The sequence below is a fragment of the Lithobates pipiens genome, unplaced genomic scaffold (assembly GCF_037356315.1).
Source record: "Lithobates pipiens isolate NorthernLeopardFrog02 unplaced genomic scaffold, aLitPip1_a1.2 Scaffold_19, whole genome shotgun sequence".
Classification (NCBI taxonomy): Eukaryota; Metazoa; Chordata; class Amphibia; order Anura; family Ranidae; genus Lithobates; species Lithobates pipiens.
Genome location: NW_027507764.1, coordinates 372,974,444 through 372,995,873, shown reverse-complemented (window position 1 = coordinate 372,995,873; position 21,430 = coordinate 372,974,444). Strand labels below are relative to the sequence as shown.

Genomic DNA, 21,430 nt, shown 5'->3' with positions numbered 1-21,430 from the left:
TGCAATATAAGCTAAAATGAAGCCTTTTTAGAACGTTGTTTGATTTGAATATTAAGAACTGTCCTTTCCACAACTTGTTTCTTTAAAACCTGAAATAAAATGCCTTGACGTTTCCCCTATATGCTGGTATGCAAGCCTTGTTATAATTTTTTTCTAAAACGGCTAATTTAGGATGGCAGGGAAAAGTGCAGTAATCAATAGCATGCAATCAGCTGCTATCAGTCTGAAGAATGGAAAATGACTGATGATTCTTCTATGTAGTTTACTGAATTTTGCACATTTGCTCTTTATTATTATGTAAGCTTGATAACACAAAAGGAAGAGGTGGATAGAAACCAAGAGCAATCAAACATAAAATCTCATTCTTTACTTAGACTGGCTGGCTCTTTATTTGTTATTTAAATTCCAATGTATTTTAGGTGATTTACAATTAGAATACACTATTCAAAAGGAAAATAAGGAATGACAAGTAAACTTAAATCAAATACTATATTCTGTCAATGGTAATTTGCCATTTTTTAATGAATGTTATATACGGTATGTGTAAATGAGCTTTGGACATTCCTATTCTCAGAAAAAGCAGGAAGCTCTATGCCCTTGTACACACGGTCGGAGAATCCGTCGGAATGTGTCCTATCAGACTGTGTCGTCGGATAATCCGACTGTGTGTGGTATGCATCGGACTGATTCCGTCGGACCCAATTTTCCAACATGTTGGAAATATTTCCCGACCAATTGGACCGATCGGACATACTCCGATCATGTGTAGAGAATTTTGATCGAACCAAGTGCCACGCATGCTCAGATCAAATTCCTACATCAAAGCTATTGGCTACTAGCCTGAGTGTAGTCCCATCGTAACGAAATTACGTCATCACGTTCTGAAAGATCGAATTTTTTGCCAACTTTGTCCGACCGTGTGTATGCAACAGTTTCGGACAAGATCCGACGGACAAAATCCAACGGATTTGGTTGTGGAAATCTCCGTGTGTACAGGGGCTATGACAGGTAGGAACCTATTATGATAAAACATGCATTCTGTCGGTCCTGATCACTTCTAAGCCCTTGTACACATGGTCGGACTTTGTCTGATCGTGTGTAGAGAATTCCGATTGGACAAAGTGCCATGCATGCTCAGATCAAATTCCTAGACCAAAGCTATTGGCTACTAGCCTGAACGTAGTGCTGTCCTAACGAAATAACCACATCACGTTCCAAACTATCGGATTTTCCGATAACTTTGTCCGACTGTGTGTATGCAACACCAGTTTCGGACAAAATCCGACGGATTTTGTTGTCGGAAATGTCTGACCGTGTGTACAAGGGCTAACAGAAGAAAGCAACACCCTACACTCACCTTATGACAGGTTTAGCTTAAGCCTAGGTACACACTTGTGCGGTGTGGTACATTGCATGTGATACGGATAGGAATCCCATCGCATTCCTATTCAAATCACATGCGATTCTTTGCAGTGTGATTGGAGCCCATCCATTTTGTATGGGCCAACCCCCACACAAAAAAGGTTCACACCCATTCTTGCAATTGCACTGCATTTCGCAATCTGTTATGGGGTGTCATGTAATTTAACATTGAAACTGGTGGCAGATCACATGAACAGTGTGATATCAATGTAGTGTGGGAAATGCTCAAGATTTGCTACTTTTCCTACTCCACATATATGTGAACAGGGGCTGAGTGATACAACATTTATTTTTCTTAAAAATTACTTTCTAAGCTCGGGGCCTTCAATAAGGGTATACAAGGCATGGGCCCCCCTGCTGACGCGATGGAGCCTGTGGGAAACCTCAGTGCAACATCACATGGGACTGCATTATATCCAGCAACATTATATTCTCAAGAGTTTTCACCAGGGATCCTGCTGGAGACTTCAAGGAAGAATAAAACTCTGGGTCCCACCTACCAGCCACTGATTGGAGGTTGAGGGTATTTTACATACTCATGACCCTTGCTCTATTTACTTTAAACACACTTGACTTCTGCACTCTGTGCGTTACTCACTCCTGACCCTTACACTATACATTATACTACATTACACAAATCTGACACCTGAGGGGGAAGCCCTGTCAGATAGCTGTATGCAGCCAAATGATTGTTAAATTACTCGTAGCAACAAATAAGGTTTAACTTTGCTAAAGTCAGACTATTACAAGATGAATTCTGGTCAGTTGCCAAAGGATACTGTGCCTAAAAGTAAGCACTTAAGTGGAACTGAAGGCAAAACATTTTTTTATTTTGGACAGAGTAAGGGAGGCTTATAACGTCTGTCAGTTTTTTTTTGCCATCTGTGTCCCATTGGGGAGATTTCACTTCAATTCCTTTCCCATAACTGAATTGTCAGGAAATCCTTCCAAAGTGAAGGAATCTTACTGGTCACCGGGGTCACCATTATTAGTGCCCTCATTGGAAAATTTCCCCTATATTCCTGTTCTGGTGACAACCCAAAATGTGGGACTTTCCTTTATTTTCATCAAGTGAGAACAATAAACATTACAAAAAAAGGATGAATCTCCCTAATAGGGGTACAGACAGCAATAAAAACTGACAGATGCTCTTATCCATCTCCACATGATCCAAAACCAGAAAAAAAGTTTTGCCTTTAGTTATACTTTAGAACAAAGTCACACTGACAATTGCGTCAACCTTCTTCGATAAAGTCTCTCCTTGCTTGGGTGAATGTGCCAGATGTTGCTGCACTGCTGCTCCTTCACTAGCAATGACTATTCTTCAATATTTCAGCCACAGAGGAAGTCACACACATTGAGTAAAGTGGCAGCAGCACCCAAACAAATCGGTTCATAGCAAAGTGTTGCCAGTGGAAGAATCACCAGTGTGACAGGTGGGAAGAAGAATATGCATTCTTTATTGAGTAAGACCAACTAACCAACTTAAAGGAAAATCCCTCCACGTTGCAGAAATATTATATATGCATCTGTATATAAAAATCAAAAATCTGCATTTTTGCATTTGAGCCTGCAAAGCATTGCAACCGTGATCAGCGGATTGCAGGTGCAATACTTTGTCCCTTACAGACTATTTGTTCAGCTCATTATCTGTACTGCGGTATGGACTGCAATCTTTGAAGCTAGAGGAAGTATCAATGAACTACAAGAACAGTGACATCACTGCATTAACTCTCTGTAAAGGAATGACATAGTTGTGTGGGTGGAATCACTGTGCAGTGTGCGTGGTTTTAGTTTTTTTTTTAAGACATTAGTTAGCCGAAAGACAACATTAATATTAGTGGGCTGCCATATCTGTTTCCAGCAAATGAGAGATCATTTGCAGTAGACGTATCAGATTTTGTCATTAATGGGATCTTGTATCAATTGTTATGAGAGATAATGTGTAATTGTATCCCTATACATGTATCAAATTCTATCAAGGGAACATGAAATTCATGTTTCAAATTATACACTGCTTTTATACTGTTTGGTTTTTGATGGTATCTAGCAACACTTATATTTGCAGATTTGAATGGAGAGCTTAGCTACTGTTCCTAACAGAATAGCACTGCAACTCTATATAGATATTAAAAACACAATTTCAGCCAGTTATGTAATCATTTCAAAATAATATACAATACTGTGCAAAAGTCTTAAGCAGGTTAAAGTAATAATGCTTTCAGAAAGAGAAGTGTTAATAGTTTATTTTTATCAATTAACAAAATGGAAAGTAAATGAACAGAAGAGAAATCCAATACAAATCAATATTTGGTGTGACCACGCTTTGCCTTTAAAACAGCTTCAGTTATTCAATTCCTCTAGGTACACTTGCATACAGTTTTCGAAGGAACTCGGCAGATAGGTTGTTCCAAACATCTTGGAGAACCATAGATCTTCTGCAGCTGTAGGCTGCCTCAAATCCTCAAGGCTCTGAGGGAGTCAAACCATCACTTCTAATGCCCTGTACACACGGTCAGAAATTCCGACGACAAAATCTGTCAGTTTTTTTCTGACAGATTTTGACCCAAACTTCTCTTGCATACACACGGTCGCACAAAGTTGTTGGAAAACCCGATCGTTCAGAACGAGGTGATGTACAACACGTATGTTGGGACTATAAACGGGCCAGTAGCCAATAGCTTTCGTCCCGTAATTTATTCTGAGCATGCGTGGCACTTGGTACGTCAGATTTGTCTACACACGATTGGAATTTAAACGATCAGATTTTGTTGTCGGAAAATTTAGATCCAGTTCTCAAACTGTGTGTCGGAAATTCCGACGGAAAAAGTCAGATGGAGCCCACACACGATCGGAATTTCCAACAACACAATCCGATCACACATTTTCTGTCGGAAAGTCTGACCGTGTGTACAGAGCATAAGGCCCCTTTCACACTGACGTCCCGTTCAGGCCCGCCTGTCAGTTTTTCAGGCGGACCTGAACGGGTGCTCAATAGAGCTCTATGGAGCGTTGGATGTCAGCGGTGACATGTCCGCTGACATCCGACCCGCTCCGATCCGAAAAAGTGTAACGGAGGAAAAAGCTATTTTTCCATCCGTCTGCGGATCGGATCGGGTGACGACGGGCACTGCGGTCCGTCATCATCCGATCTCCCATAGGGGAGAGCGGCGCTGTGACAGGTCCGTCCCTGCGCAGTGTACAGAGACAGACCTGCCATCTTCCTGCTCAGCGGGGATCGACGGAGTGATCCCCGCTGAGAAAACGGATATCCACGGGGTGGATCAGAACTGATCCGCCCCGTGTGAAAGGACCCTAAGACTTCTTGTTCTTCTTTATGCTGAAGATATTTCTTAATGACATTGGCTGTATGTTTGGGGTCTTTGTCCTGCTGCAGAATAAATTTGGGGCCAATCGCACACATCTGTAATGGTATGGCATGATGGCTAAGTATCTTCCTGTGTTTCTCAGTATTGAGTACATCATTGATCCTGACCAAATCGCCAACTCCATTTGCAGAAATGCCGCCCCAAACTTACAAGGAACCTTCACTATGCTTCAATGTTATCTGCAGACACTCATCGTACCGCTCTCCAGCCCTTCGGCAAACAAACTGCCTTTTGCTGCAGCTAAATATTTCAAATTTTGACTCATCAGTACAGAACACTTGCTGACAATTTTCTGCGTCTAAGTTCCTATATTTTCGTGCATAGTTGAGTCGCTTAGCCTGGTTCCATTTCCTATGCACTTTACTTTCCACTTTGTTAATTGATAAAAATAAACTATTAACACTCCTATTTCCAAAAGCTATCTTTACAGCATTTTTTCACATGAAAACGTTTGCACAGTACTGTATTTCTACACGCAGTTTTCCTAAATGCAGAAGTTCTGCTTGGGAAAGCTCCAAGAGACTTACACCAAGCTTAAAAATGCCTAAGTGCATGAACTCTTAAACAAGATCACAGTTTAGAATCCAAAGTGTTCCAGAACTTTTTTTCCCCAAAATTGCATATTCTGCAAACTGGAGAAATAATACAGACATAGAAAATGTATCTGTGAATTTAGAAACAAAAATGAACAATCAAGTCATTATAAAAGAAATAATGTTACATATAGAAGGACAACAATTAGGTAGGAAAGCCATTTGTTATAAAGTAAATGCGCCGGATGTCTAAATACCTTTTGTAAAGCTTCTTCTGTTTTCTCTGGGTTGGTTTTCAGTGCTTGGGAAGCATCATTCATAGGTATAGGCATAAATCGCAGGGTGTAGTTCCTATAAACACAAAGCCCTTATATGCATTAAGGAGAAAAGGGAACTTGCACTTGAACAGCCCTTTAATACCAAGTTAGCTGAACGAGTCACCTCTAGACTCTGCTGTCTGGTCTGCAGCACTTTTTATGTGGCAGAGGTTTAAAAAAAAATCTAGTACAGGACAATGCCTTTTATTCAATAGAGTAATATAATTACAATGACATGAAGTATACTGTACAAGCTAGATGCGACTCTACGGCTCCACTGTCTGAACAGACAGAAAAGACAATCTTCCTTACTAGAAATGCATTATGCAATGAAGCAGTAAAGCACAACTACTGTGTAGCACTGCAAAACGGGAAGCAGACTCTGCATATGTTATAAGCAAATATGGCTGCCCCCATGTACATATTTAATTAACACAATACATAGACTCAAGGTTGATTTTTTTTTCTTAACACACATATTTGGATGATTTATATAAATATGATCTTTTTAACATGTACAGTAGATCTATTAAATACATCCTCATAGCCCATTACAGAATAACCTATAAAGTGTAAAATTATTTTATATTGTTATTTTTTTTTTTATTTGTGTGCTAAATTGTATTTCTTGCAGCATTGAATAAATATATACATAGTCACTACCAATTATTTCACCAGCATACCAATATATCCGGCCTAGAACACTGGTCTTTTCAGTCAGTGGGTTTACTTGTAGAAGTTACACAAAGCACTTCATTGAAATGTTATTCTGACAGGAATGTTCGCATCTAAGCCAAATCACGCACACTAACGTCTAGGAGAGTGTCACAGTGAAGACAAGAATCCAGAGAAGAAAAAAAAAAAAAAAAAAAAAAAGAAGACGACCTTTTCTAAGCACTGTTTGTACCAAAATGGCCATATAACAAACCCATTATGAAGTTAGAGAAGCTATGTTTTCTGAGAAGGAAAATCCACTTTCAGGGTGAACAGATGCATTTAACTGAAATCTGAACATTTATAATTTAAAGTGTAATTAAAGGCAACGTTTTTTTTAGTTTTAGATAGAGTGGAGGTGGATTAGAACACCTTTCACATTTTGTTTTGCGGTCTCTGTTTCCATCAGGCAGCTTTGCCCTTTCTATTTGTCATGTTTACCATTTTCATCGAAATTGAAAGTAAAATAAAATTCCAAAATCTGGGCTGTCCCCAGAACAGGAATAGAGGGTAAATTTTCCAATTGGGACAACCAGATATTCCCTCACTCTAGAGGGATTTCCTCTCACTTCCTGTTTGGTAATGGACAGGAAGTAAAGAGAAATCTCCCCATAGGACCCAGATGGTGCAATATGGGTTGTAAACCTCCCTTACCATCAAAAAATTTAAAAAACCTTTTCCAATATGTGGCCTCTTCCTGTCCATAGCAAATCACAGCTGAGCAGCTCAAACAAGTAACAAGGCTCACTTTCTATAGAAGGGGAAACCTTTTTATGCAAGCTATTCTGTCAGTCAAGCATCATCCAGTAAAAAGGGTGGGTGCAGACACAAAAATATTTTAAACATGTCAGATAACTGACTGCACATTAGCTATTCTTTACTTTTAAATAAAGTAGTTAAAAGCATTTCAGCTTTTCCACACCTATGAGGCACCTTAACGCACCATAATTGTATTAGCAATGTAACTCTATTGCACTAAGAAAACACACAAGCGTTGCAGTGCACTACAATACGGTAACACACTACCATGTGTTCTAAATTGCTTAAAATGGTGCATTTGGTTTTATTTTTGTCCATTCTGGTGCATTGCCAGCCCTTTCAAATGAATAGGCCAACTTAGCACAACACACATTAAACACACTGTACTAGATGCAAAGATTTTATACATACATATACACACAAACACATATACACACACACTTTGAAATTAAAAAAATCACATAACTGAATAATTGTGTTCACTAGAATGACAAGCAGACCAAAAAGTGAACTACAGTAAGGTGTACAGATAACCTGGGTCAAACCAGAAGAATTTGGAAAGGGTCTGCTGTGGTATGGGGCGCAAGCTCTACAGCTTTGGTTTTGTGGTTGGTGTTTTTCTTCTGACTATGGGAGCTGCGATGCGCACCGGGGCTCTCGCCCCTCCTCCTTGCTGGGGGATTGGGCGGTTTCCCCGCTGCGCATCGACGTCACGCATCCGGCGTCGCGTGGCTGACGCCGACTGACGTCATCACGTGGGCGCTGTGTATTTATCTGACGCCTTGCTGGGAGAGAGCTAGCTTTTGGCGCCGCTCGCTGGGGGGTTGACTCCCCCGGGAGACGACGCCGCCCCCTCCTACTCGGATTGCCAGCGTGACGTTGGCGGCATCGTGCGGCCGCGGTGAGGCACAAATAACTTCTGGCACAAGACTATCGGACACTACTAGTATGGCGATTGTTGCCTTTGATAGCCCAAGGCACTTAGATGGAATGAACATTATGTTCAATATATCCAGGTATTGTTTCACAGTACACTCATTTTGTGGTTTTTGTTTTCAACACTCACTTGTTTTGTTTTTGTTGTCGATTAAGTTTATAATTCATTTTTATTTATCCATACACGATGGTGTTCACCACTGTTGGAGCATCTCTATTGCCCTCAACATGATTTCACTATCTTACATTCCTTAAACTGTGCCACACCTTTTTCAACCCAATTCACATCACATCTCAGTCATTTAGATACCTTAATTAATCAATTTGCACTTACACATCCAATCATTCATCCTAGGGTGATGATCACTTTTGGTCTATATCCATGGTACACTGCCTCATCGCGATACCGCACGCTCTGTCTGCCTCAGCTCCCGTATCGGTTGACACTCCCGGCTACCTCCGTTGCCCGTGGTTGCGCCTCTCGCCATTCCTTGACCCGTAAGTATGGGTACTCGATTTGGATACATTGCCCCTTTTCCCCCATTTTCTTTTTATTTATTATACAAACCTGACTAATTGTTGGTACACCATTTCTCGTCCCACAGATATTCATCATATATCAGCTCCTGATGAGTGGCAATGTAGCCACGAAACGCGTAGAGCTTTAAACACTACAAATTACATTTAAACATGCAGTTTTACTAGACTCTGGAATGTTTTTACTTAATTCTATTGATTCTATGTGCAATATGCCTATACATGAAGTTAATGCTTTTGATGTATGAACTGTGGGATCGATGTTTTTGATGTGCAATACTTTAATATATTTACTACTTATGATGGATTATGGATTATACAATGTGCATCTCTGTGCCCTATGCTATACATTTAATCTATAGTTAATAAATTTACACTATTTGGTTTTTGTTGCTCTTCTGCTTTTTGCTTCCAAATCGCATGCTTCGTCAAAGTCCCAACCCTCTCTTTTTACCGTGTCAATAGGGATGGAGGTTATTTGGCCTCATTTAAAGTCCCAACATTTTTCTTTTAGGGTATGCACAGCGGTTACTATCTGCATGGAGGTGGTCTATCCTCCCTGCATCTGAAAAGGTTTTCTCCACAAATCCAAAAACATGTCAGTAGTTTAACTGGCATCATCTCAAACAGATGTCTGCTTGTGGTAGGGAAATCAGATTGTGAGCTCTTCTAGTGAACAGGGAATTTATATAAAGTAATATTGTGTGTATTTACGCTAATATATATACATATATATATACACACACACACACACACACACACACACAGTACCTCACAAAAGTGAGTACACCCCTCACATTTTTGTAAATATTTTATTATATCTTTTCATGTGACAACACTGAAGAAATGACACTTTGCTACAATGTAAAGTAGTGAGTGTACAGTTTGTTTAACAGTGTAAATTTGACGTCCCCTCAAAATAACTCAACACGGCCAATAATGTCTAAACCGCCATCGACAAAATTGAGTACATCCCTAAGTGAAAATTTCCAAATTGGGCCCAATTAACCATTTTCCCTCCCTGGTGTCATGTGACTCGTTCGTGTTACAAGGTCTTGGGTGTAAATGGGAAACAGCTGTGTTAAATTGGGTGTTATCGCTCTCACTCTCTCATACTGGTAATTGGAAGTTCAACATGGCACCTCATTGCATAGAACTCTCTGAGGATCTGAAAAAAAAGTGTGTGGCGGTAACCAGGTGCGTAGTACAAAGACAAGTGTGTCTTGCCTACAGTCAAGCATGGTGGTGGGAGTGTCATGGTCTGGGGCTGCATGAGTGCTGCCAGCACTGGGTAGCTACCGTTCATTGAGGGAACCATGAATGCCAACATGTACTGTGACATACTGAAGCAGAGCATGATCCACTCTCTTTGGAGACTGGGCTGCAGGGCAGTATTCCAACATGGTAACGACCCCAAACACACCTTCAAGATGACCACTGCCTTACTAAAGAAGCTGAGGGTAAAGGTTATGGTCTGACCAAGCATGTCTCCAGAAACCCTATTGAGCATCTGTGGGACATTCTCAAAACGGAAGGTGGAGGAGCCCAAGGTCTCTAACATCCACCAGCTCCATGATGTCATGGAGGAGTGAAAGAGGAGCCCAGTGGCAACCTGTGAATCTTTGGTGAACTCTTTGCCCAAGAGGGATAAGGCAGTGCTGGGAAGTAATGGTGGCCACTTTGGGACCAGTTTGGACATTTTCACTTAGGGGTGTACTCACTTTTGTTGCCAGCAGTTTAGACATTAATGGCTGTGTGTTGCATTATTTTGAGGGGACAGAAAATGTACACTGTTATACAAGCTGTACACTCACTATTTTACATTGTAGCAAAGTGTAATTTCTTCAGTGTTGTCACATAAAAAGATATAATAAAATATTTAAAAAAATGTGAGGGGTGTACTCACTTTTGTGAGATACTGTGTATATATACTATACTATTTAAATATAGAAAATATAAAAGTAAGCTCCTACATGGCAATCCACATTGCCCTTTATCCTGTGGAATATGCCTAAATGAGCATTATAGAAATCGCTAGGTGTTTTAAATGAGGCATGTGAATGCACTCATTTTTTAAAAGCTTGTCCATGTGAAGATTGAGAAATAGACATTTTCAAATGATTGCCAATCTGACAGAAGTATAAAGCAGATAGAGTTAATACCATTTAAACACCAATGCATTAAATAGCTATTTGCTTTGTTGCAAACATAAGTCAGAAATGTCTATTAAAGGTTTCACACTGAGACACTTTTCAGGCGTTTTAGCGCTAAAGCATCTCTCATGCCCCCCCAGTGTGAAAGCACTCGGGGTGGTGCACTTTCAGGACAGGGAAAAAAGTCCTGTAAGCAGCGTCTTTGGGGCGGTTTGAGAGAGGTGTATACATCGCTCCCAAAATGCCCTGCCCATTGAAATGAATAGGCAGCGCTGGCAAAAGCGCCTACAAAGAGCTTTGGCAGTGTCGCAACATGGGCGATTTTAACCTTTTCTTCAGCCACTAGCAGGGGTTAAAAGCACCTTGCTAGCTAGTGGCTGAAAAGCGCAGATGAAACTAGCAGCGCTTTACCGCTAAAGCAACCCCGCCCCAGTGTGAAAGTAGCCTTAATATAAAGTGGCATTAAACCCAAAAATATATTATATCCAGCTCACCAATAATTAGATATGTTGGCTACATTAGTTTCCTTATTAAGGATTTTTTGCCTTTATTTCCTGATTTATTTCGCCGCCGGCCACACGCGAGTGTGTGCATGAGAGCCAGCACAGAGATTTGTGTGTGTAAACACACAAATCCCTGTTCTGTCAAGGGAGAGGAGACCTATTGTTTGTTCCTACTAAGTAGGAACAATAGGTCTCCTCCCCTAGTGAGTCCTATCCCCATACAGTTAGAACACACTGAGGGAACACACATTTAACCCCTTGATCACCCCCTAGTGTTAACCCCTTCCCTACCAGTGACATTTACACAGTAATCAGTGCATTTTTTAGCACACTGATCGCTATATAAATGTCAATGGTCCCAAAAATGTGTTAAAAGTGTCCAATCTGTTTCCTGCAATGTGGCAGTGCCACTAAAAATCGCAGATCACCATCATTACTAGTAAAAAAAAAAAAATGCCATAAAATCTTTCCCATAGCTTGCAGACGCTATAACTTTTGCATAAACCAATCAATATATGCTAATTGCGATTTTCTTTACCAAAAATATGTAGAAGAATATATATTGCCCTAAACTAATGAAGAAATTTGTTTTTTTAAAACATTTTTGGGGATATTTATTATAGCAAAAAGCTAAAAATGTTTTTTTTTTTTTTTAACTGTCTCTCTTTTGGTTTACAGCACAAAAAATAAAAACCACAGATGTGATCAAATACCACCAAAAGAAAGCTATATCTGTGGGGAAATAAAGGAAGCAAATTTTGTTTGGGTACAGCATTGCATGACCACACAATTGTCAGTTACATTAATGTAGTGCCAAATTGTAAAAAGTGCTCTGGTCAGGAAGGGGGTAAAATCTTCTGGGGCTGAAGTGGTTAAGAGTGTTAGATGGAGTTTGACTAACACGTGTTGGTCTGTATCTGCTAGTTCATCTGTATCTGCTAGTGCATCTAACATTACCCCCTCCCCAGATTTGTTGATCGGATGCCAAACAGCTGCCATTTTTACAGTATGCCCATTTGACAGAAGCAGGACATTAGGCACAGGCCGAACGTCACCTGGTTTCTGTTGAACCAGCCAATATTCAGCCTGTATGTTCCAGCCTTGAGACAGGAGGTGTATTACTGGCAGGACCAATAGTTGGATTGGTAAGCTGCAACATAATAAGTTCTTGTTTTTGGGTTTAATATCACTTGGCGTGTTTTGTTGGAAAATAGATCAGAGATATAGCAAATGCTTTTTTAACATACTGCAACCAAACTGCACCAAAATAAAAGGTGTGAAATGGCTCTTGCTTGGAAGGCTCTGGGCAGGTTGAAAGCGAGTCTTTCAGCAATAGGTAGTGACAGCCTATGCCGTCAGTAACTTGACACTAATGTTAGCTTTTTAAATGTGCTTTATGCACAAATTCACTATAAGGAAACCAGTGAAATCAGAGATAAGCACAGACATGTTTTATAGTACTTAATTGAATCTCTATGGCTGGCCTAAGCTGACATGATTTTAAAATCTGCATGCTCTGGGACTGTCATCCTGATCCTGTCTTCACAACCTAGTAAGTCACTGACCAGGAATAACATGCAGGGTTTGACAAAACAGGCTGCATGGTTTGCTATAGTTCAGTGACTCCTAATCCTAGTAAAACAAGGATGACAGCATGGGAAACTTGCATTTTAGAATAGGAAGCAACAGTGGTTCCCAAATTGGTGCACTGACCAGCTTATTTAAAAAAAGAACTAAACCGCACAGAAATAAGTTTGTGGTCCTCCTCACAGGTGCAATATCCTTGCTCCCCTCAGTCATGAGCATTTGCATTTTTATGGTATTCAAACCCTGCTGAGTTCGAAATTTTTGGCTAACTTGAATGGTGAAGGATGATGAAACTCTTTTGCATGCACATAGAAAATTGTATACTAAAGCTGGCCAGGGGGCTGAACTAAAAAAGGGAACCAACTTACCTATCCACACATTTAAGGTTGATGGGGGAATCCTCCCTGCTGTGCCAATGTATTCTGACAATGGGGAGACTCCCCTGCTGCCAGAATACACAGATCAGCACTGCAGCTGCTGGCTGAGCGACTTATTTTATGGGGCAGTTGAACAGAAGTTGATCAGTAGATTGACTTCTTTTCAACTACATTGAGCACACATGGATCAAAATCAGTCCAGTACCTGCGCATTTGTAGCTCGGTGTGCACATTGAAAAACAATAAAAATCTGGATAGGCAGGAAAAATCCTCCCCATGTCATATCCCCGTCCAAACTCCAACACCAGTCAACATCAGAGTATAGACAGGTGGGGGTGCTGAAGGAGGGAAGAGGACGAGCAATGGTGGGAGTTTGGGTATACAATTCTAGAGAGAAAATATATTATTTGGTTTCCAACATTTTAGAACGGATAGAGGTGAACAATGGTTTAAGCTTAGTGCTGCAGTATTGGTGCATTGGGTACAGTTGCCACCACTGACAACATCTGCATGAGGTTTGTATGTTCTCTCTCTAAATAGTTCTCCTCCCGATTCTTAACACTGATGTTTTAATTGTCTTCCATTAAAAACTGGCTTAAGTGTGTTCCTCCTACAGAGACATTGATGAATGTTAATGTTCCGTGGACTTTGCTATGCAATGTGAAATCTGAAATTACCTTAAAGAAATTATTGGATAACATTTCTCCAGCTAAAATACATTAAATAAATGAATGGATAAATGTTCTCCTGCTAATACATCAAAATTACTATCTGCAGCAGCGTCGCCATACTTACTTTTCTAGAGCTACTGCGATATCCTGAAATCCTTGTGCTGTAATGTTGTTCTTGTCCAAAATCACAGTCCTACCATAACACAAAGAACATGTTACATATATGCAGAGAATTCGCCCCATAGCTTGTCTTTCAACTAAAATGGTGCTACTTGTATATGAGAAGTATGGGATCTGAACTAACCTTACACGTAATTCTCTACTATTGTTGTGTTTTAGAACTTTAATGCTTCTGGTTTTCCTTTGATTGAATCATGTTGCACAATCACAACTAACACTAACAATATTAAAGCGTTATAGACCATCAACAGAAAAAAATAGTCTGTATGTAAAACATGCAGGTTATACTCATTGTGGAACCTAAGGGGTTAATCCTACACATTGTGTAAAAAGATTGTTTGGTCCCATCTCCTCTGATCCTCCCCTTCTTACACTGTCCCCTAATCATTTCTTGATAGTACAGAGCCTTGGGGAGACTCTGCACATGCTCAGTTTGGTGTGTATTGCGAGAGTTTCTTTTTTTTTTTTTCTTGGGAGAGTGCATGTGATCAGTACAGGGTCAATCAGCACTGTCCAGACAGAGGGTCAGGGGTTTTGCATCCTCATAGGACAGTCAGAGTAGAATGAAAACTCATCCAACAAGCTTTAACCAGACACTGATATAAATCACAAGACTGCTATATTCGGCTGAAGAAGAAAGGTATTTAGTAGTTTGCATTTCCATGTTCTGTGCACTGTGGGAGACCAGATATAGTGACTGCAGGGTCCTGGGTTTAGTAACACTAAATACTAAAACCAAATATATAATGAATTTTTAGCACAAACCATTTGAATGTGTATTTTTTTTATACCAGTACCCTCGAGATATGAGCGTGAATGATTATAAGGAAAATAGTAATTTTTAGGTTAGGAGGCAAAAGTGTCAGTTCAAAAGGTACAATAATTCTTTCAGACTGTAAGGAGCAATAATAAGACCAGGGTCCTTGCTGGATTTCGGCAACACCAGCTGTAAAAGCTTAACATCTGCAATAAAAAGAACCGAGGATTACATGGAAACCAAGCAAAATCGAGCTCTTGTACGTCCCTGAATGCTCTTGTTATTATGCAGTGAAAAAATTGGAACGGACCCCTCACTGGTGGTCTGCATACAAATGTAAGTGGAGAAGGGGAGAAAAGTAATGGTTTCTTGCAGCATAACTATCAGGTATGTTAGTTGCCTCTCAACCAGAGATCTTCCTATGTCCCTCATACTTAATATATGACCAGTGCTTCATTCAATAACAGAATGGCACAGACATAGCAGCTAGTCATAAAAAAAGTCTGAGTGCTGCTAATGGGGGAGTGCTGAAAAATGTGAAATGCCAAAAAATAGCACTTAGAACTGTACATGATCCTACGAACTGTCAAGAATACCTTTCATTACTCTAAACAGAAAAAAAATGTTGGCCATTTGAACACCTGAGGAAAAAGGACACACTGAAAAAGCACATCTGATTTTAAGGCAGGTTATAAATGTAAAAAGAAGCATATTAAGACCAAGCTGCATAAGGAGAAGGTTTAGATTATTTAACCGTGTTCAATGGGTTTATCAGTATTACCAAAAACACAGAAATACAAATAGTTATATTAAACTGAATTATATACAAAAAACAATAATGATGATGGTAACTAATGCACTGGCAAATGGGCCCCAAGAACCCCAGTAAGCTCTACCTGTATCTAATATGGCCCACTATATTATTAAAACACATGCTTCGATCAGTGCTGCAGCCAATCAGCTTGTAGGCAGATGCAGTTTGCTTTCTCCACTGCAGGTGTCACTCAACTGCAGTAACATTGCAGGCGAGAGGAAGTCAAGAGGAACATGGTTACTCTATGGTTTCCAGGGTCACTGGGGAAGCTACCTGACTGGATGTTCCTGTCCCATCTGAAACTAGCAGCCATCTTGTGTCAGGCAGAACCTATTTAAGGCCCTGGCTCCCAAGCTAGCGGCACGCATTTCCCATTTGGGTAATGGGATGGGGACAGTGATTAGCGGCAGGGAGAGGTTCCTGACAAGTAGGGAAAGGATAAGGACACGCCATCCTACATGGAGATCTCCCCATTTGAGGCCGGACTGGCCAGGTCGCATTCCACCCCTCAAGACAGATGCTGCCAGCGCATTTGGGACCTGCTCTGCTACATGTTGCTGTTCCAAGTCAGGTGCCTCCTCACAGAGTCTGTTGTGAATGCAAGTTCTGTTCTCTGAAGCTGGAGTTTGTGTAATTACTGCCGCAGCACCATGCTGCACTTCCCCACAGGCTGCTGCGTTGATCAGTGTTCTCTGATGGCGAGGGAGTCCTTCCATCAGAATACATTAGTGCAGTGGGGAGACCTCCCTTCTCTACCTCAAAATGTGTGGATGGTAGAATTGGGTCATTTTCTTTCTTTTCTTTCTGTTTGATTAGCCAACTGGCTGATCAAAAGGAAAGATGATCCATCTATAACCAGCTTTATTTTGTTTAATATATTTATTCTATATTATCTTTATCCGAAAACAATAAAGTACTGTTTTTTAAAGGTTCAAGTAGACAACTTAATATATATAGTAACTAAACTACATGTACCCTGTATCTGAAATGTTTATACCCGACAGAGTTTTGTAATTTTGTTCATCCAGACTTGTGGTAAACACTCCTTGCAGACAGGATTACTTTTTCGTTACCTCACTTTCCTTCACTTTTGTTAACAAATACCATTTTAGTCAATGATCCGCACCCAGCCTATGGACTGGACATTGAAAGACCATCACCACACTTTCAACATTCTGTTCACTCCGTCCTATCAGCATTAAATTCTTAGTGCTGTATAATAAATTATGTCCAAGCCATTGTTTTGTCCGTCGGATTTTGTCTGACGGATTGTCTGAAACTGTTGCATACACACGGTCAGACAAAGTTGTCGGAGAATCCGATCGTTCAGAACGTGATGACGTTATTTCGTTACGACGGGACTACGTTAACACTAGTAGCCAATAGCTTTGGTGTAGGAATTTGATCTGAGCATGCGTGCCACTTTGTCCGATCGGAATTCTCTACACATGATCGGAGTATGTCCGATCGGAGCATTTTGACGGAAGATTTTACCAACAAGTTGGAAAACTTGGTCCGTCGGATACTCCGACGGAAACAGTCCAATGGAGACCACACACAGTCGGAATATCCGACAAAATGGTCCGATCGGACACATTCCGTCTGAATCTCCGACCGTGTGTACAAGGGCTCATAGTGCTAGAACTCCCATTCTTGTAAGAGCTATGCTCACTCCTGTACAATGTATTAGAAGAATCTAACATATAGACAGGTTATAGTACCCATTTACATTTAATATTTTTTATAACATAACTGAATTAAATGTTTTTTTTTTCTTTTTGTATCTGCCTGGAGTTTAGCTTTAAATATGGAGGTTACAATTGGAAAAAAGTAAAAATTCAAATGACTGGGCAAACGTCTCATGCCATTTTTAACAGACTTTCATATTAAAAATATAAAAAACTAATTGAACAGAAGGAAAAGTCAGAACTCACCTGAGCTTTGTGTTGATCTGCAAAGCTTTAGCCAGCATCTTAGCTCCCATGTCTCCCATGGCATTGCCACTGATATCTACTTTGGTCAATGATGTATTACTACCAAGAGCATTTATAATGATTGTCACATCTGTCTTTAGCTTAGAGTCTGCCAGTGACAATGACTGCAAGGGCTGCAAAGACAATACATTATTTTGCTTGTCATGTAGTATTCAGGCACATTTCACATTTCAGTGTCTCGCCTAAACAAGAATTAATAAAAATCTAAACAATTATAACGTATCAATATATCCTGCAGTTCTTGAACGACCAAGAAAGAAATATTTGAATTTCAGCACAACAAGAAATAAAATGACTAAATAATATTCCAACTATAAAGAAATAAAATGTAATTCATATTTACCACTTGAAGGCATGCAGGTGGCAAGATCCCCACAAAAAATAAATAATCAGTTATCTCCAGCCCATTCTATAGCTATACTGTGACTCAGCCCTGAGCAGCAGGGACACCATACTAAACTAATTGCAAAACAACTCACTGATGAGATATGTACCTGTACCTAGTCTTCTTATAAAGATAGGACCATACGGCTCAGTCACTTATACAGGTCATTAATCGCACTGTGAAAAGAGGTGCATGTCCAATTTTCTGTGGATTGCGGTGCACTGCCAGCCCATTCAGAATAGTTTGCCTTAATGCAGTAATGCATTGGACTAATGCAGCATTTCATATGAAGGGGGCCTTCAAGTCTAGTGCCAGCTCAATCATCTTTTTTAATTTTGGATAAAGTGGAAAAGAAAAACCAAGGCACAGACAGCAATACAAATATAGGCAAGATCTTTTAAAAAGTCTCTAGCCTACTGAAAATGCAGAGGACAGCCCTAACAGGAAGTAAAAGGAAATCTCCCCAAAACAAAGATGGTCTGATATAAGATCAAACCCTTTTTTACGCCTTGCTTCTTCAACAAAATTAAATGTTTTGCTGGTAATTGGGCATTCATTAACAGTTCTATACACCCACTAAATTTAATTAAAATATTCACTGGTCTGCATCAGGTAACAGTAACCTCATGTATGGAGTGTACACCATTAATGTCCTTCACACTACACTTAATGGAGATTTCATGATGAATTTCCTTAGCAGTTGAAAAACCCTTCTATCTGAGATCTCCTCATCTCTACTATCGGGAACACTGCTGTTACTTCATTTAGAAGACACAAAAAATTATTAAACAAGCTAGATCACACAGGAATGTTGACTGCAGGTATTAGTAAATGTGAAGTGCAGAGGAAATTTAACAGACTGAATATACATACAGGTTTAATACATTAGAGTTTTAGATTATATACTTAAAGTTGGTTTAAAAATTATTTTGCCCAAAATAGACCAACTTTCACCTTCAAGTCACACATTTTTATAGTAATTTCAAAAAGTGTAAATCTTGGGTGAAAGTTGGGTGAACATTGATAAAGATAAGTATTTAATTGAAAACTCTAAATTTATTAACGTGTTATAAGTATTCAGCCTGTTAAATTCCCTTTAGATAGAAATACATACATTTATTTAATTTAGATGAGCCATGATTAAACAAAAAAAGGAGATGAAAAATTAACAAATGAACCCAACACTCTGATGTAATACAAATATAATAGAACTATTACAAATTGTTGGCTTATATTTCTTAAATCTAATATAACATTATTTTAGGCTACCCAGTGAAGATTTTATTTTGCATATTATACTGTATGCTGTCAGGAGCATACTATTGTGAAACGGTCCTGAAGCGTTTGCCATTCTTTCTCATGACTAGTGCAAAAAACTATTCAAATGGTATTTGAACACTTTTTTCATTAATTTCTGCTTTCCAATGGGCCAAATCCTCCTTCCTTCTCTTTTTAATCTTACAAAAATTAAAGCGGTTATCAATATTCTAAAAGGCAAGTGCTTTGCTGTTGAGTGGCTGGTGCTAGCAATAACTAGGAAGAAATTACAATAATTCTGGTGATGCCAGATGGGTCACGGCTGGTGTGAATGGGGTAGTAAGTGGTGGAATGTGATAGGGAACACCGAAAAATCTGACAGCCAAGCTTACAGATACAACATACCACAATTCTGATTTGGTGGCACCACTGCAAAAAGGAACAATCGTATAAGTGTTGCAAGAGAGAAAAACATCCCAGGGGAACAAAACAGTTTCTTTGCATGGGGCATTTTGCAATCTATGTCTGATATGAACCCCTTGACTTCTAGTATATGTCCCATACTGCTTTGGGAGATGTATACAGTCCACATAATTCTGTATGTAAGTGTTTCAAAACTGGCAAAACAAGACAAATTTAAATGTGGCATAATATTTATAGGATATGGTATACTATAAATTGAAGCATTTCTCGATGCGACTGTTCAGAGGGGAACAAAAACTCATTTGCATCAAAGCATTAAATATTGGAAAAGTACTGACCTCAAAAAAATAAAAGAATAAGAAGAAAATAAAGCAAATGTGAATCTAATAGTGAATGAGCCAGAGGCATTCTCTCCATGATGAAAAGTAACACTGAAGACACACATTAGGAGCGTGAATAAAAAGGATATTACCAGATGAAAGAGAAAGCTTTGAGAAAACTGGAGGAAGCTGTAAAAATGCACAGCCCTCTCTGCGGGGAAAGTCAGCATTATAACAGAGGTTCTCTTGCATATTTAAACTCTTCAGCAGGTTATTCTTACATGTTGCATTTACTTTAGAAATATGCTAATAGGAGTAGAATTTCAATCCAAGAAAAAACAAATTTCCCAGAGAACTCAAAACACGGACGCTATTGTTGCAGGAATTATTCTGACATCAGCTTCTTGGAAGAGTGAAATTTCCAAACCTTTTATAACTCCACGGAGCTCAATGCCTGCGATGGAAGAATCAGCCTGTACTCATGGCTATGTCTGTGTGCTTCAGACAACAGCAGGCATGATTCATAAAAAATAGGCAGTAACTGGTAATATTCCATCTGTCATCATGTGCAGGTTAAAAAAAATAAAGAAAAGCTGGTTTGGTTACTAAAGGAAATACCTCCACCTGTCTTAGAATCCAGCACCCATACAATGCATGCTACATTTCCCCATTTAAAACAGCTTATTTTGTACTTTTTGAAAGGGCTGCCTTCTATTTCTTGCAGGATCAGTTTTCTTTGTGCTGCCATATTTTTTTTTTTTTGCACTTGTGTATGCCTTACCAATGTATCCACCCACTGCTCACTTGTATTTATATAGGTTATATAAAATCTACCATGCGTTTTCTGAGCTTTTTATAGTTACATACAGTTTACACAGGTCAACCACTTGACCTTCGGATGATTTACACTCCTTCATGACCAGGTCATTTTTTGCGATGCGGCACTGCTATAAAATTTGACAATTGCGTGGTTATGCTACACTGTACCCAAATAAAATGTATGCCCTTTTCGTCCCACAAAAAGGGATTTCTTTTGGTGGTATTTTTATTTTTTGCGCTATAAACAAAAAAAGACCAACAATTTTGAAAAAAAACAAAACAATATTTTTTACTTTTTGCTATAAAACATATCCAATAAAAAATAGTCTGGAAGGCATATCTGGAGCTGGCCTTCTCTGGGTAAATTTGTTTTAAAATTCAAAAACAGGGAATAACTATTTCCTCCAAGACTAGTCATTCAGGAGTCAGTCTGTTGGGGCCCACACAAGAATCTTTGCTTGATCATTATGACAGATGGTCAAGAAGCATTACTCACCGATTCCTCATCTTGTATCATATGTACCAAATTATCCAGAACAGGGGTTAGATTTCTACAGAAACAAAAAGGACATATTGCTTTTGT

General features: G+C 39.5%; 1 protein-coding gene across 2 annotated transcripts in view; it reads right to left on the bottom strand.

The window, feature by feature from the left end:
* The window catches only part of CARMIL1 (capping protein regulator and myosin 1 linker 1), a 405,018-nt gene that overhangs the window by 106,973 nt on the left and 276,615 nt on the right, over positions 1-21,430 (bottom strand). For both annotated transcript variants that reach the window (XM_077492299.1, XM_077492300.1), the window contains exons 20-23: positions 21,344-21,398; positions 17,584-17,756; positions 14,023-14,091; positions 5,602-5,695 (exon numbers count right to left, since the gene is read on the bottom strand). In XM_077492299.1, the coding sequence (XP_077348425.1) occupies positions 5,602-5,695; positions 14,023-14,091; positions 17,584-17,756; positions 21,344-21,398 (391 nt within the window). The remainder of the gene's footprint in view (positions 1-5,601; positions 5,696-14,022; positions 14,092-17,583; positions 17,757-21,343; positions 21,399-21,430) is intronic.